The sequence below is a fragment of the Anolis sagrei genome, chromosome 2 (assembly GCF_037176765.1).
Source record: "Anolis sagrei isolate rAnoSag1 chromosome 2, rAnoSag1.mat, whole genome shotgun sequence".
Classification (NCBI taxonomy): domain Eukaryota; kingdom Metazoa; phylum Chordata; class Lepidosauria; order Squamata; family Dactyloidae; genus Anolis; species Anolis sagrei.
The window spans coordinates 155,492,592-155,509,776 of NC_090022.1; the positions used below are offsets into that span (position 1 = coordinate 155,492,592).

Consider the following 17,185-nt stretch of genomic DNA (forward strand, 5'->3'; position numbering starts at 1 on the left):
TTATACCCTGCCACCATCTCCCCAATGGAGACTCGGAGCGGCTTACATGGGGCCAAGCCCGAACAATATATTGCAACAAAATAAAACCAGAGTATAAACAATAAACAACATCATCAAATTACACCAAGAAAAAAATGATAAACACAGTCATAAAATAACATTCCAATAAACACAATCACGCAGTTTTTGAAAACCTATGGCCTGTTTAATTATGCTCTACTTGGCTTATTGGAAAATCACTTCTAACCCCTCCTCTTGCTCTTATAATCTCCAGTTTAGCTAGTGGGATGCCGAACCTGGAAAGCCTGAGGCTCAGTGCTTGAAAGAGATCAGACTTGAACAGAGGACTTTTTGGTCCCCTGTCATATTCTGTTGCTAGACTACCTGAAGCACCTATGAATGCAGTGACTTGGGAATTGTGACTGATGCTTCTTTAAGACAGGGATAATCACATTTCCTTTTGCCACTTTACAAGGTGCCTTCAGTGAAGAAGCTATTTTTTAATGTCATAAAAGTGCCAGTTCCCTAGCCACAGTGTTTCCATAGCAAACTCACTCAGCTTACGAAATATGCTTTTTACTGCAAGTCTGTGCAATTCGTGAGCCACCAGGCTAAACACGGCATGTCCCTTGTATGGCAGCCCACGGGAGGCTGGATTAGCCAGTGCTTTTTGCCTGCGCCGTGCTCCTACCCTGTTCTGGGACTACACAAGCATGCACATACGTGTGTATGTGTGACAGTACACAGCATGTTACAATAGTCACAGCATTGTGTGTGTTCTGTTCTAAAAATAAAACAAGAGCTACGCACCAAGGCAACCCAGATCCTGTGATGCAAAAGCTGAATTACGCTGCTTCTACAAACTGAATGAGTTTGTGCGATTTCAGTTGTTTGGGGTAATTCTGCAATTGATTCTATTTTTGTACTGCTTCAGCTAGTTGGAAAAAGCAAGGAACTGAGGACTGGCCAAACAGTTCATGTTTTTGCAACCATAATACCTAAACAGGCATTTGAAAGAAATAAGTTGAAAGCAATACAGCTTGTGTTTTTTATCTGAGTTCCTTTTGAATTTTGGCATACGATGTGACAAATCCAGAACTTCCTACTGGTTTAATGGATCAGGCATATTTTAGAAAGTGATCAACTTGTTCCATTACTGAGATTCAAGTGGCAGCATAATCTTCATATCATCTCACTGAGAAGCAGCATCTTTTGCTGTTTGGGCTGCCTTGTATCTTTAGTGTTACAGGAGATGTAGGTGCATGTACAAAGGTAAGCTACTGATGTTTATCATCATACAAAACGCCACACTGTCTGTCTGCTAATGACTATATTGGTGGGGATGGAGGCAGATGGAGAATCAGATTGAATCCAACTTCTTCAAAAGAATCCCATTTGCAAAAAAAAATGTTGGTAGAAAAAAAGAAATAGCATTGTGCCTGTCCTTTAGTGTCTCTTCCATTTTTCCAATCCAGTGTTTCTCAACCTGTGGGCCCTCAGATGTTTTGCCCTTCAACTCTCAGAAATTCTAACAGATGGTAAACTGGCTGGGATTTCTGGGGGTTGTAGGCTGAAACACTTGGCGACCCACAGGTTGAGAAACACTGGACTGGAAAAATGGAAGAGACACTAAATTTTATTTATTTATTTATTTATCGTGTCATCCGCAACCAAGGACAGGCATGATGCTCTTTCTTTTTTTCTACCAACATTTTTTGGCAAATGGGATTCTTTTACAAGTTGAAGAAGTTGAGAACCACTATTCTAATCAATATGATCAATGTTTTTTTCAAAGGAACTTCAAGAATTACATTTTTTCCAGGTGTGCTTAGTCTAAATGAAAAGATTCCTTGAATGACAGATTGCTCATTGCTACCATTCACTATCAGGACCATTTTGGGATGTCTTGTAGAACAGTAGTTTTCAGATCTTGGGCCTCTAGGAACACAATTATACTGAACATTTAGGTTGGTCTCTCTCTAGAGTCCTGTTGGGCCCAACCTAGTCGCCAGTATCCTAGACCTAAAAATGGGTCTGTATAGATGGGGGTCTCCATATTTTGGGCTGCCAATCCTAACCCATAGCCATTATGATTGGAGTATCTGAAATTTGGAAACCAAAACAATTGAGAACCATTGCTTTGGGGGTATTCTTGGATTTTAATGGATGAAGATGACTCCCAACAGGTCTGGAAATTGTTCACTCACCCCCTCTTCCCATCATGCTGAGAAATCTTTACAGTATGCTACAAATGGTTCAATAATATTTATTCATTATTTTTGGACTTTTGTTATTATTGATTTATTGCTAGGTGGGTGTAAAAGAAAGAGTGTAATAATAAACAAAATTCATTATAAGCTTAAAGTGACACAATTAAATGTACAACATGAAACTGTTCTCATTTAAAGTCAATTTGTGTGTGTTTGTAAACAAATCTTTGCCTGGTGCTTGAAGGAGAGTCAAGTGCCAGGCAACTTAGGAACTACGTTGTGGAAAGCCCTGCTTGCTTACTACCAGATTCAATGGGGACACAAAAAGGAGGGATTCTTAAGTCAGCCACATTATGAGTAGTAGCACATAACACTTGTTTGATTCTCCCCATATATCACCTTTCTCCAACCTGGTGTCCTCCACATGGGTTTGACTGCAATTGCCAGTTTGGCTGGCCATTGTGGTTAGGGAAGACCAGAGTTACAATCCAACATGTCTGAAAGACATTAGGTTAGGAAAGGCTGCTGTATGTTATATAAAATGTCTGGTACATTTAAAAACGTAAACTAGTGTGCTGTCTAGAAATTTTAAGGAAGCCTATATGTGACATAGCAGGATTCTTTGTTTTAATGTGTTGGATGACAACTTGCTATCTTCTCTGGCCTATCTCACTGCAGTTGTATTTTTATATATTTTGTGTGTCTGTGCGAGAACTTGTAGAAGCTAGATCTTGTAAAATGGTCTTAATATGAATTATTCTCATTGTGTTTTACAGTTCTGAACATAAAGCTGAACTTTCTCTTCTGGCAGCTGTATCCCTCGTTATGATCTTTATTCTTGTTCAGCGGAGATGTTCTCTGGTTTCGAAAATAGCAATGGCACTCGGACTCTTGGGAGTGTACAGTTACCGGGCAGCCATTGGAAATGTGGAATTTCCATGGCAACGAGACAGCAAAGATATTTCAAAGTAAGTTCATTAGCAGCTATGTAAATGTATTTAACACTGCAAGGGCTAAAAGTACCATTGCAAGAGAATACTGTGTTGATTTAGGACTGTGTATGGGTTGGAGAAAATCAGGCTTTTGTGTTCTTCCTTTGCCTTTTGCTAGCTATCAAATCTATCCAGTGGAGTCGGATGTGAAAGACATATGTTCAAAATTCAAGAATTCTGAGCCCTAAAGTGATCTATTGATTGCCACAACTGAACACAACTCAAAGAGCTTCCATTCTAAAATGCATTTCTGGTTGCCCCATGCTTTCATAACTTTAGCATATAATACACCAGGGAGGAAACCGGTTTGCTTCCAGTGTTGCTAAATATAGTCAAAATCCTTGCTGATCTGCTGCAGATCGAATATAAGCTGAGGCTCCTAATTTTAGTCCAAAAAACTGGGAAAACTTATTGACAGGAGTATAAGCCGAGAGTGGGAAATATAGCACTTACTGGTGAATTTCAAATATAAGAATAGATACCAATCAAATTACATTAAATGAGGCATCAGTAGGTTAAATGTTTTTTGAATATTTACATAAAACTGTAATTTAAGATAAGACTGTCCAATTCTGATTAAATCATTATTCTAACCTACTTCAGTGTAAATGCGCTTAATGTAGCCTTCCATAAAGCATCATTGTTTATTTTAACTATACATTTTGTGGAAAATGCTGTGTGTATATGAATAAGGAAAAATGGGAAAGACTGGCATGGGAACAGGGTGGGAAAGAAGGACTGGAAACATGAAAACGTTAGAATGGGAAGGGGTGGTTGAAAAAGTGGGAAAATGAGGTGGAAAAAGGCTGGCTGGAAAAGTAGGACAGATTGGGGTGGGAAGGGGCCAACTGGGGAAGGGGGAATGACTGAGGTGTGAAAGGGGGGCTGGAAACCAGTAAAGGTTGGGATGGAAAGAGGGACTGGAAAAGTGGAAAATACCCCAATCTAGAGTGTTAAGGGGGTGGGTGGGTGAGTGGATTTCTTTCCCTCCTTTTTTCCTTTCTTTCCCATCTTTCCTTTTTCCCTAACTTTTCCACCTCCTTTCGTCCCTTTTCTCGCTTCTTCCCACCCTCTCTTTTCTTTCCTTCCGTCTCCCATTCCTTTCTTCTTTCTCCCCTTCTACCACCAACACTCCATACATCATGCTCCTGCTTCTGAGGAGCTACCACCTTTGCAAAGGAGAAGGACAGTGGCGATGTGCCCCTTTCTCTCCCACTTCGGGGCCAGGGCTACCGAGAAAGGAGGAGAAGAAAGAAGGCAAGTACAACAGAGAGGGGAAGCCTCCAAAGAAGGATCCTCCACCACACACAGAGAGCTCCACTGTTGAACATCTCTCACAGTTAGGAAATTCTTCCTAATATTCAGGTGGAATCTGTCGTTCGAAGCCATTGTTCTACGTCCTCGTCTCCAGGGCAGCAGAAAACAAGCCTGCTCCCTATGTACGTATTTACACATGGCCATCATCATGTCTCCTCTCAGCCTTCTCTGCAGGCTAAATATGCCCAGGTGTTTAAGCCGCACCTCATAGGGTTTGTTCTCCAGACCCTTGATCATTTTAGTTGCCCTCCCGTGGACACATTCCAGCTTGTCAACATCTCCCTTCAATTGTGGTGCCCAGAATTGGACACAATATTCCAGGTGTGGTCTGACCAAGGCTAAATAGAGGGGTAGCAGACTCCTATTTATGCAGACCAAAATCCCATTGGCTTTTTTTGCCGTCGCATGACATTGTTCGCTTATGTTTTACCTGTTGTCCACGAGGACTCCAAAAACTTTTTCACACGTACTGCTGTTGAGCCAGGTGTTCCCGATTTTGTATCTTTGCATTTCATTTTTTTCTGCGTATCTTGCATTTGTCCCTGTTGAACTTCATTTTGTTAGTTTTGAGCCATCTCTCTAATCTGTTAAGATCATTTTGAATTCTGCTTCTGTCTTCTGGGATATTAGCTATCTCTCCCAATTTGGTACCTAGGCAATCTAGAAATGGGTTATAAGGCCTAGTGCAGAGCAATCCCGTTGGCCGCTGCTTGTATCCAGCCCAGAGGGAATGAAAAAGAACTGTGGAAGATGGGAAGATTTCTCTTTCCCCTTACAACAACTTTGCTATAAGGGCAAAAAGTGTGCTGACAGCTAGGGAAGCATCTGTAATGTCTGCTTTTTATAGGGGTCTTGTGTGAATGGATCCATGGGAAATGAAGTCCTGCATCTTTCCCACTCTTCTCTTTCCCTCATCAAATTTCAGATAGTGATGGAGCAAGGACTCCTTGAATTAGTGGGCATTGGACATGTGACTACTTTGCTCCCATCTATCATTTACTAGGTATATGCAAATACAGGCATTCCAAAAATAGAAATAATAGATAAGGTAAAGGTTTCCCCCTGACATTAAGTCTAGTCGTGTCCAACTCTGGGGTGTGATGCTCATCTCCATTTCTAAGCCGAAGAGCTGGCGTTGTCCGTAGATACCTCCAGGTCATGTGGCTGGCATGACTGCATGGAGCGCTGTTACCTTCCTGCCGTAGCGGTACCTATTGATCTACTCACATTTGCATGTTTTCGAACTGCTAGGTTGGCTTACTTACTTACTTACTTACTTAGGTGAAGCTTCGTAGACAGAGGATGATGGTCCTCCAAGTGTAGTATCCTGGGGGTGGGTCCATAGGTGACTGTGGGGCCCTATTCTTGTTCTGCATCTTCTCCCACAGTGAGGGAATTAGTTTCCAGGTGGAAGGCGGTCCTGGTCGGGGATGGCTTGACACGCCTTCCTCTTGGCACGTTCCTCTCTTTCGCCCTACATTCGTGCCTCTTCAAATTCTGCAGCACTGCTGGTCACAGCTGACTTCCAACTGGAGCGCTCAAGGGCCAGTTCTCAGTGTCTATGCCAGAGTTTTTAAGGTTGGCTTTGAGCCCATCTTTAAATCTCTTTTCCTGCCCACCATTGAGTTCGGAGTAGAGCAACTGCTTTGGGAGACGGTGGTTGGACATCTGGACAATATGGCTGGTCCAGCGGAGTTGTTGGCAGAGGACCATTGCTTCAATGCTGGTGGTCTTTGCTTCTTCTTCTAGCACGCTGACATTTGTCCACTTGTCTTCCCAAGAGATCTGCAGGATTTTTCAGAGGCAGCGCTAATGGAATCGTTCCAGGAGTTGCATGTGACGTCTGTAGATAGTCCATGTCTCGCAGGCGTATAGCAGGGTTTGGAGGACAATAGCTTTATAAACAAGCACCTTGATATCCCTATGGATGTCCTGGTCCTCAAACTCTCTCTGCTTCATTTGGAAAAATGCTGCACTTGCGGAGCTCAGGCGGTGTTGAATTTCAGTGTCAATGATGACTTTTGTGGAGAGGTGGCTGCCAAGGTAGCAGAAATGGTCAACATTTTCTAATGTTACACCATTAAGCTTAATTTCTGGTATTGGAGAGGGATTGACCGGTTACTGCTGGAAGAGGACTTTGGTTTTCTTGATGTTTAATGACAGGCTGAGCTTCTCATATGCTTCTGCAAAGGTGTGGCTTGTAGGTCTTCTTCTGAATATGCACAGACGACGTTGTCATCAGCATACTGGAGTTCTATAACAGATGTTGTTGTAACCTTGGTTTTGGTTTTCAATCTGCTGAGGTTAAATAGCTTGCCATCTGTCTGATAGATGATTTCCACTCCGGTGGGGAGCTTCCCATCAACAAGATGATTGCTAGGTTGGTAGAAATAATACAAAATTAAAAAAATGGTTGCAAGCCTGAAGAAATAATTCTGGATCAGGCCAAAAGTCTACCTCCAATGCTGTCCTGTTTTATCTTCCTGAAAGCCTAGGGGGGTACAAAGACAAAAGTGTTGTTCTTTCACGACAGCACCTGATATTCAAAGCTATCCTGCTTCTCAGCATGGAGATTCTGTTAAGCTATTGTGGTGACACATTTCTCTTCTCTTGTAATCACTACCATTCAGAGGGGAAGCCATGTCTCTGTAATGTGGAGCTCTGTATCCCACAGCAAAGGAAAGCATCTAGTTACCTGGAGGCAATTGTTATTAGTCACAGGCGACTAGCCAAGTGTTAAATTACAATGCTGTGTGTCGTTAGGATTCAATTTGGGAACAGGGGTCCATAAATCTTTCAGTTTTCTTGTTAACCACTAACTGCTCTATGACAAATTATTTGGGGATTTCTAAATTTGAAGCATAATCTGCTGAACTTCCAAAGCTGTGATTCAGAGCTTGTCTTTCTCCCTTACAGCTGCTGGTTTAATACCACTATTATAATGCAAAGAGCAGTTAAAGGATATATGCAATTTGTGGGTTTTGAAGTGCAGCATGATAATAGTATTTCCAAAAGTCCATTGCAGCGCTCATTTTGACAGCAAGAAACTGAAACTCTTTGTGGCTAAAAGAGAAAAAAAGATATGAAAAATGACATCAGGTGAATTCTTGGGAGAAGGGCTAGACTGGATATTTTAGTAGTTCGATTTATGGTGCCAGTAGGATTATTTTTTGTGCTTAGACCGTGTTTTTTAGAGTACCATATTCCCAATGATGTGCTCAAATTCCAAGAGCAAACTTACATGTGGAGTAAATCATTTTGTATTGAAGGAACATATAGAATTCTTACAGATTTATCTACTTCTCTTCCCTTCCTTCACACGGCTTTACTTTTTTGTGGTTCACCCAGCAGATGCAGGAAGGATTGGTAGGAGTTGGACCAGTCTAAAAATGCTGTTGAATTTGCAGTGTATTTGGTATTCTACTGAAATAACAGAAAGTGGAACATATCTTCCTGTTCATACCCTACAATGATAAATCAATAACCTGCAACATGTTGACTGATAAGTTGATAGAGTAGCAAATAAATAAGAAAGGGAAGAGTTATTCTTGTTTCACTACTGAAAGAGATTCTTTGAGCATAGAATTGGTTCACTTGCTTCTGGGAAGACTCTTGGAGATCAGCCATTCTGTCAGCAGCATACCAATTACTATTACCTCCTCCAACAGCTTAAATCAATCAGAAGTAATGTCAGTCAGTCTAAATCGGTTGGGCACCAGTTGATCCTTCAAATATTGATGGGGCATGACTCCTAGCGGCTATAGTGAATGTTGAGAAGTGATGGGCCTTGCAGACCCAAATCACCTGGATAACCACAATTTTCCCCTCCCCAGTGTAAATCCTGAGTATGGTCCTCATCTTAACTTTTTGAATATTCACTAAAATGGTTAGTCTGTGATCAGGCAGTGGTTTTCAAGTCTCAAAACCCCCATGGTGAAGTTTCTCCTCCAGCTTGCATGTGTATTCTTCCCAAGTGAAGCTGAATTTCATCCTCCATCTCTGCTGATCATGAATTGTGTTGGCTACAGTTGATGAGAGTTGCAATTTGGCAACATTTGGGGAGGCTGCAGGTTTCCCACCCCTGCTTGAAAAATGAAATTGTTTGAAACTGGCCAAGGCTTGGATTGTTTCATAATGAAAGTCTATTTAAAAGGTTTGACTCTCCAGAAGCTTCTTGGAGTCATTCTTCTAGTGTTCCCAGATCCTTCCTTGTACCATTTAGCATTTCATTATAATATCTTTAGGAGATCAGACCTGGATTTCTATCAGAAGGGAGCCAAATATTGGGCAAACAAGCATAGCTTATGGATATCGGAAGTCTTAGTTCAATATTAGCATCTACAGACAAAGGATTTCAAATTCCATGTCTTGTAGCATATTTATGTATTCATGCAACAACTTACCATTACTGTCAAATTGGTATTTGAAGACAGGTATCCCAGACTGGAGAGGCATATCATTAGCTCTTAAAGAGAATGCTCATGGCCTGAAAGAAGTCCGTTGTTTTAAGATTTTGTCTGCTCGTGCTATTTGTTCAAGCATATTACATTTTAAATTGAATGTCCTGCAGAAAGTCAAACGCTGAATTCACATGTCACAATGAGCATTGGCCTGGTTTGCTAAAATCTGGTTTGTTGTGATGTGCAGGGATACCACTGTTAATATGGTATGTTTGTGAACCAGCCACAAATCAAAATTTGAATATTACGCATTGTTACCACTTGGCATTGTTACGACTTGAAGTATACCGTATACCCTTGATTTACTAAATGGTGTGAAGTACCAAAATATATTTTATTGTAGCATGAAAGTTGGAGTTATTTACCTGTTAACAAACCCTGAAAAATTGTAGGGTGCTGATGAAGAGGAGCACAAAGCATTAGCTTAGGAAAGGATATTTATACCTACTGCACACACTTTGTTAGAGTAGTAGAGTTCGAATCTTGCATTTGGAGAGGTGGGATTTTGTCCAATGAAAACTTAAGTTAACTTTAATGGAGCAATACTCTATTTTGCTGTTAAAGTTTAACAAGTCTTTCCATACTTTTTTAAAAGGAAGATTCCAGGTAAGTAGGAATTCAATCACTGACAACCTTTCTAGTTGTCTCTTCAAACTCTACTGTGTGTACATAGATTTGAGATAACTACACTGTGGCTCTTCAGATTTTGTTGACCCAACAACACATGTTATGCTTCACCATTAGCTGTGCTGGCTAGGTCTGCTGGGATAATATTTGGAGGACCACAGTTCCCTCACCTCTGCAGTCAATGAATTGGAATTGGAATGAATTAGATGAATTGGAATCTTTCAAAAACTGAATGGCAAAATTGAACTATAGTAAAAAGAACTATAGACCTGGGAGGAAGGACCTCAAATCAAAAGAAGTACTTGAATAGAAACTGCATAGATACAATTTTGATGTTATAGCCCATCTAAGGCAGGTTTGCTCTCCTGCGTCACAGTTATAATAATTTCCTCTTGGTGAATCCTCACGGTTCTTCGCAAGCAAATCAATAGATGTGGACAAGCTTTGCTGAAAATTTGCTCAGTTTCCTCTATGACTATTTCCCAAGTGAGATAGCCCATGCAGGAGAGTTTTAAATGAACGATAGACCCCAGGTTTGTTCTTAAGTTGAACTGTATGTAAGTTGGAGCAGGTACATTTTTAAATGTAACTCCAGGCACCCCCACCCCCTAAATTTGGATGGCATGGAAAAGGGCTACCACCCCCGTGGTGTTTGTTTTGCTGTCTGCGCTGTTGTTCAGAAGATTTTACTTCACTTTCTGTCCTTTTGATAATTGGATTTTGAAAAAAAAAATGGTTTGGTATGGAAACAAGGATTGGTGATAAAGCTTCAGTGGAGATCTTTTTTTTTTCCTGTGATAATAACTCTTCCAGGAGTGGATTTTCCTTTCTAGGGATAGATTTCCTCTCACTTCCTATTGCGTCAACTCAGTTCTTAAGTATGAGTCAGATGTAGGTCAGATATTTGTTACTTGGGGACTGCCTGTATTTGACACATTGTCTGCTCTTTCATCATTTATTGAAATAAAATATAAAATACGAAATATAACTGAATTAAAACAAAACATGACATAGGATTTCATCTTTCAGTGATTTCCAGTTTTTCACAGTGCTCTTGTCTCTAGCCCATTGAATAAGTAGGAGATGACTATATATTTATAATCATGCTATTATTGGTATGGTCTTAAATACCCCTGGAACCAACTTTAGAAACCTTAGCAGCTCTACCAAGAGCAAGAGTTCTGTGTTGATGATGAGTTGTGCAGGCAACCCTTCTTCTGGTTGATTCTCCAGAACTTACTGGTCATCCAATATTTTTTCTGTGCATGTTACAATTTATTTCAATCATTGTGTAATACTTTCTGATGGGAAAATGGCAGTCTTGAAAGACAACTAAGAAATTCTCAGACAAAATAGAAGTAAAAATATATTCCATCATTAATCATGACATTACAAGCCTAGTGCCTCACCTTCCTTTGTAGGAATACCCTAGGTAAATTTCCTCCCAGCCCATGATAGATATGTATTTCAAAAAGGTAGGGCTTGGATTAGCCATGATCCTGAATTCATTCCATCCTTTTTCTTCTTTCTTTTTAGAGGCATAATTGAAGCACGGTTCGTTTACATCTTCGTTCTTGGCATCATCTTCACAGGCACCAAAGACTTGCTCAAATCTCAGGTTCTTTCTGCGGACACAAAAACCAAGTTTACTGGTTTGTGGGAAATATACAGTGGGCTGGTATTGCTCGCAGCACTCCTGCTGAGGCCGCACAACTTGCCAGTTTTAGTCTTTTGTCTGCTCTTCCAAGCCATGATGATGAAGTATGTTTGGAAGCCATTGGAGTTTGATGCTGCTCAAGTTACTATAATGCACTATTGGTTTGGTCAAGCTTTCTTCTTTTTTCAGGTAAACAGAGGACATCATGTCTTTCCAAAGAAAATTATTTCTTTAAGTGTTGTTGTCTTTTGGGACAAGACAAGAGACAAGTAAAGAAAGCCTTTAGAAGGGAGCTGGGATATACATAGGCAGGTCCTATGATTTGTCATTTTTTCTACACCTCTGTTACCTTAATACCATTCACCCCACATTGCTGATATAAAAACCAGTTTTTATCCAGAATGCCTCATAGAGTTAATTCCCCGATGTGGAGAATGCTTTATGATTCAATATGACTTGAATTGAGAAAAGAGTCCAAGTTCTTATACATTAAAAATAATTGAAATAATTGAGAATAATTGAAAATTGTGTCTTTTCTAGTTTCCCCCATGATATTACAAAGGAATAGCAGGGAAATGTTTGTTAAATCTGGGAATAATCAAATCCTCAAAAGTTAAACCTGCAAATATGGAAGGCTGACATAATTTATTTTAGATTTTAGAATCTAAAATAAATTGTGAGATTCTAAAATATAAGGGAAATAATGTTGGTTTCCCTTATATTTTAGAATCTTACAATTTATTTTTGAGATCATAGATTTTCAGACAATTCTGTGATTTCTCTTTAGATTGTATAGACATTTTGCCTTTTACCAGAGAGAATATATTTCAGGCATGGAATAAAGGAAGAGACATATCTATAGGCACATGGCCCCAAATTTGATTTTGACAGATTTGATGCTGCACCTTGAACTGGCATGTAAACAAAATGTTTGTCAGTCTATGTCTTATATTTCAGGTTTTAAAGTGTTTGTTAGACAATGGGTTGCCTCATTTTGCACCATCTGTAGTTGACCAGCCTTCTTCAAGGAGAGGTCCATGTTGAGTGTATTGCAGTAATCACTGTGGCATAATGGATTGAATGTAGGACTAGAACTTCAGAAGACCAGGGTTCAAATCCCTCTCAACCATGGGAACCCACTAGGTGATCTTTGACAAGTTATATCCTCCCAGCTTAAGAGGGAGAAAATGGCCAATGTACCCTGAATAATATTTGCTCAGAAAATCCCATGATAGAGTCAATAACCTTGAGAATTTAATTGAAACTCATAAGAAGGCCCATTAGTTGAAAAGTGATTAAAGCGTCTACACCAGAATCATAGAATCATAGTTGGAAGAGATCTTATGGGCCATCCAGTCCAATCCCCTGCCAAGAAATAGGAAAATCACATTCAAAGCATCCTCAACAGATGGTCACTCAACCTCTGCTTAAAAGCCTCCAAAGAAGGATCCTCCACCACACTCCAGGGCAGAGAGTTCCACTGCTGAATGGCTCCCGCAGTCAGGAAGTTCTTCCTCAGGTTCAGGTGGCATCTCCTTTCCTGTAGTTTGAAGCCATTTCTCCATTGCATCGTAATATCCAGGGCAGCAGAGAACAAGCTTGCTTCCTCCGCCCTATGACTTCCCCTCACATATTTATACGTGGCCATCATGTCTCCTCTCAGCCTTCTCTTCTGGAGGCTAAACATGCCCAGCTCTTTAAGATGCTTCTCATAGGGCTTGTTCTCCAGACCCTTGATCATTTTAGTCACTCTCCTCTGGACACATTCCAGCTTGTCAGCATCTCCCTTAAATTGTAGTGCCCAGAATTAGACACAGTGTGATTCCAGGTGTGGTCTGACCAAGGCAGAATAGAGGGGTAGCATGACTTCCCTGGATCTAGACACCAGGCTCCTATTTATAGTATTGCTATGCTTCACATTTGACTTTCAGAAGTGCTGCCCATCCAGAGAAGAATATTCTCATTTTTTTGTGTTGAAGCAAACAGATGTAGCTTCTTTTTAGGTGCTTTTCAGCACCTCAAATCATTTACTAGGAATCTTCAGGACTGACATTAGTGGATTGCATTTACTAGGGACTCTTCCTCACAGGCATATAACCTAGAATATCAAGGTGGAAAATCCCACAATATCTGCTTTGAACTGTGTTATCTGAGTCCAGACTGCCATATATCTCAGTTCAAAGCAGAAAATGTAGGATTTTATTCAGCTGTGTGGAAGGGGCCTAAGTTACATGAATTCAGAGAGGGAAACCCTGGGCTGAGTTATTTTCGAAGATTAATTGTAGTGCTGGCAAAATGCATCCAATATGCAAAGAGATAAATGGTTAAATTATTTCTGAGGTCAAAATGTACCTTTTCTATTATAAAAATATTTACTCTGAGAGACCATTCTTTTGAAAAAATGAAAATCCCAACATACAGAAAATCCCTCTCACCCATTAACCTCTCAAGGCATTCAGAACAGCTTCCAAGGAAACACATCTTGAGAAGTATTTCTGATATCTGCTCCGGGATTAGCAGTTATGATGGTTTTTAGATTCACTCTGAGTGCTTTGAGATATGCCCTGGTTGCTACGAACAGACTGTTGCAAATAAATCCTTTTGGTATTCCTTCATTATTGACATAAGTGCATGCAGTAGCCCACCCCACAGAAGTAATTAAGCTTTCTTCTCTTGTGTTTGCATTAAAAGGAACTCAAGGGATTAACAGGCAATCTGTTTTAGAAGATCATTCATGTGATCAGCCCTGTAACAGAAACCTGAAACTTTTAAAAGCCTTGGGAATGCTATTTTTGGAATACTATTAAATAAAACTAGTTGCATTTTCTCTTAGAATTTAAGAACTGAGCAGTGTTGACATGAACGTGTGCTGTGTGTGTCCTCTCTTTCTGTGTTAGAATATAAAGAAATGTTTTGATTCATATTTTGGGTTTAACGTATGGTTAATGTTATGGCAGTCTGTAAAAGACTCAGAATTATTTGTCAGAGCTTTGCATCAGTGCCATGGTCACTATTTTATACTGGGGAAATCACATTTGATAGTGAGATAAGCTCATTTTAGGTTGCAGATTTGCCAGAATAAAATTGGATGAAGAAATGCAGATTATCCAATTGTTTAGCTTATTGTTAATGTTTTTCTTTGCTTTCATGGGAAGCACCATCTGGATTTTCTGACATTTAGTACAGTATTCCATGTTTTGTGGTCTGTGAATGTAGTAACATCAGAAGCGGTGTCTTGCCAGGCTGGGCGTAATGTCCTTCCAGCCCAATATTGTATGTCTTATCAGGAATGGCAGGGGCAGGCAAATTGAAGCCTGCATGTCATCTATATCCCTCAAGATCCCTAGGTACAGTCCCCAAAGCCCTCAGACTCCCCCTCCCCAATTTATGATTTTTCAGGCCAATTTGGGGTGATTATCCCCCCCCCCCAAAAAAAAACCCCTGCTTAAAATGTGAGTTTTAGCACCATTTGCCAATTAATCAAAACATCCCAGGAGTCATTCCTATTTTCCTATTTGTACTAATTATTTCATGTAAAGGACCTTGCAGCTTCTGGTTGTAGTCTTCACTCCTTTATGAAGTTGGTCATAAATCTACCAGCTAAATAACTTTGTTAATAAGATAATGTGGCATATCCCAGCAGAGAGAAAAAAGATTGAACACTATGAAAGCCACCCACTGCATAGGTATCGGCCTTCTCCCAGTAGACTCAAATCAAGGAAAAGCTTCATGAGAACCGCCACTCCTCTTAATGTGTCCCTACCAACAGCAAGAGTATCCCTCTGGGCAGCTAAACCAGGAAATCCCAATTGGATGGCCCCCCACGAAGGTCTTCCTCTAGGGCAAACCAAGAATGGGCAACTTGGAAGTCCTTGAACAGAATCAGAAGTGGAGTAGACAGATCAAAAGACAACCTGGCAAAATGAAGAATCCTTCACCTTGTGCAACTGTGGAGCATAACAAATAACTCCACATCTGTATGCTTGCCCACAATGCCCTGCCCCATGCACAGAGGAAGAATTGTTTAAAGCTACAGACAGTTATGCTATCTCTATTTTATCAGTTTTATACTTGTTTTATTTATGCAATGCTCTTGACACGAAATTAAATAAATAAATCCCATCAGTCTGGATACACAAGAAAATACAAGCATGGCTGGAAGCACAATCACTCGGTATCCATCACCCATCATCTAATATCCGTTTAGACATAGCAAACACAAGAATCTTTTAAAAATAAAGTAAAATAAAGCATTGCAGGACTCATGTCCCTGACAAAACCCTTTGTTATGCTTTATATGGAGTATGCATCTATATACACATAACAGACATTTGCTGTCATGCTCCACTATGCATAAACTGTACCCACTGGAGTGGTTTATGAACCAACTCTTAAAGGAACATGACAAGCACTTCATATTGCTTTTTCAGTCTACCTCTTGTTGTAGAATCCAGACCTCATTAAACTTTACTGTTCTGTTCATTTGATTTCTGATGCGTATTCAAAAATTTATCACGTACAAAAGAAATCATTTGTCTGGCCAGGAAGACCTGCTGTTCAAGCAGATAGATCTTGTAAGACAGCTGCTTCTATACAATTCTTTCCTCTTGGTGTTTTGTCTTCTCTTGAGGCAAACTTTGCATGTAGCTTTTTTGCAGGGTAGCAACTTGTGTGAAAGTGACATGCTTCTGGAAATGGAATTCATGGGGTATCGCTTCAATATTTAAAATGTTCATTTACCTCAAGGTATTCCATGTTCTGAATCAGAAAATCAAACGAAGAGCACAAAGCTTCAAGTAGCTTAAATATTTATATAGTAAAAACTGAAAAACAAAATAAACAGTATTTTTTATATTTAGTACCATGCTCGGAATGTGTGGCCACCTCCCACTGACTGCTTTTTTTTAACCCCATAGTTGCCAACAGCAATAGGGACTTTGGTTGAGTCACTTGCTTTTATATTATTTTTCATTTGTGAACTACGGCAAAGAAGATGTAAGGGTATAACAAAATAATTCTTGAAGGTACACGTTTAGGAGAAATTGGACCCAGCTCTTGCCCTCATACTGCTATTTAACCTGCAGGGGAAAGCATGCATGGCTTTTCTCTGATGTATAAGAGATAGCGACTGGAATTAGATTGAGATGCCTGTGAGAAAGAGTTATATCTTATCTCTTGCAATGCTGTGTGGCTAGTCAGTCGTCCTCTCCTCTGCCCTTTGCAGTTATATGTTCCCTTCTAAAAATTACAGCCAGGTCTCTTGATGTCATATGCCATCATGCTAAAGATCAGAGAGTTAAACAGTCTTTTGCACATTAATGGGAAATGATTTAGGATTGGGGTCTCATTACACTAACTGCCTATGACAACTTGTAATTAATGATGAGACCTTTGCCATGCATGCTAGTGTCACTTAAGCATATAGATGGCATATCACTTACTCAGTATTTCCTTTCCAGGGTAATTCAAACAGCATTGCCTCTGTAGATGTTTCGGCTGGTTTTGTTGGGCTCGAGAACTACGTAGAAATCCCAGCAATCTTCCTGACGGGATTTGCAACATACTCAGGACCTTTGCTGTGGGCCATTCATTTGCTGTGCTGTTTGAGTTCTGAAGTTCACAGGTAAGACTTTCTAAACTGATTTTGCCTTATGAATAGTCCTGAATGTTTAACTTTGTATTCCCTAAACGTTATAGTCCATGTTCTGTTGAACTAGCAAGATCAGGAACAAAATAGACCTGATAGAGAATTCAAAATACCTCATCAAAATACAAATTCCAAAATTTAAAAAGACAGGCAGTGGTATTAAAGGACATCATAGCGCTTTTCCCAATATGCCAATTTTAAGGTTAGATTGTTTTGTTTTTTTAATGGAATCCACTGTAAGGGGTTAATTCAGATATTTTGCACTGAAAAGTCAT

At 40.0% G+C, this 17,185-nt stretch overlaps 1 protein-coding gene across 2 annotated transcripts in view; it reads left to right on the forward strand.

The window, feature by feature from the left end:
* PIGG (phosphatidylinositol glycan anchor biosynthesis class G (EMM blood group)) overlaps positions 1 to 17,185 on the forward strand; it is a 74,193-nt gene that overhangs the window by 36,106 nt on the left and 20,902 nt on the right. For both annotated transcript variants that reach the window (XM_060763702.2, XM_060763704.2), the window contains 3 exons: positions 2,987 to 3,178; positions 11,143 to 11,452; positions 16,723 to 16,886. In XM_060763702.2, coding sequence (XP_060619685.2) covers positions 2,987 to 3,178; positions 11,143 to 11,452; positions 16,723 to 16,886 — 666 coding nt within the window. The remainder of the gene's footprint in view (positions 1 to 2,986; positions 3,179 to 11,142; positions 11,453 to 16,722; positions 16,887 to 17,185) is intronic.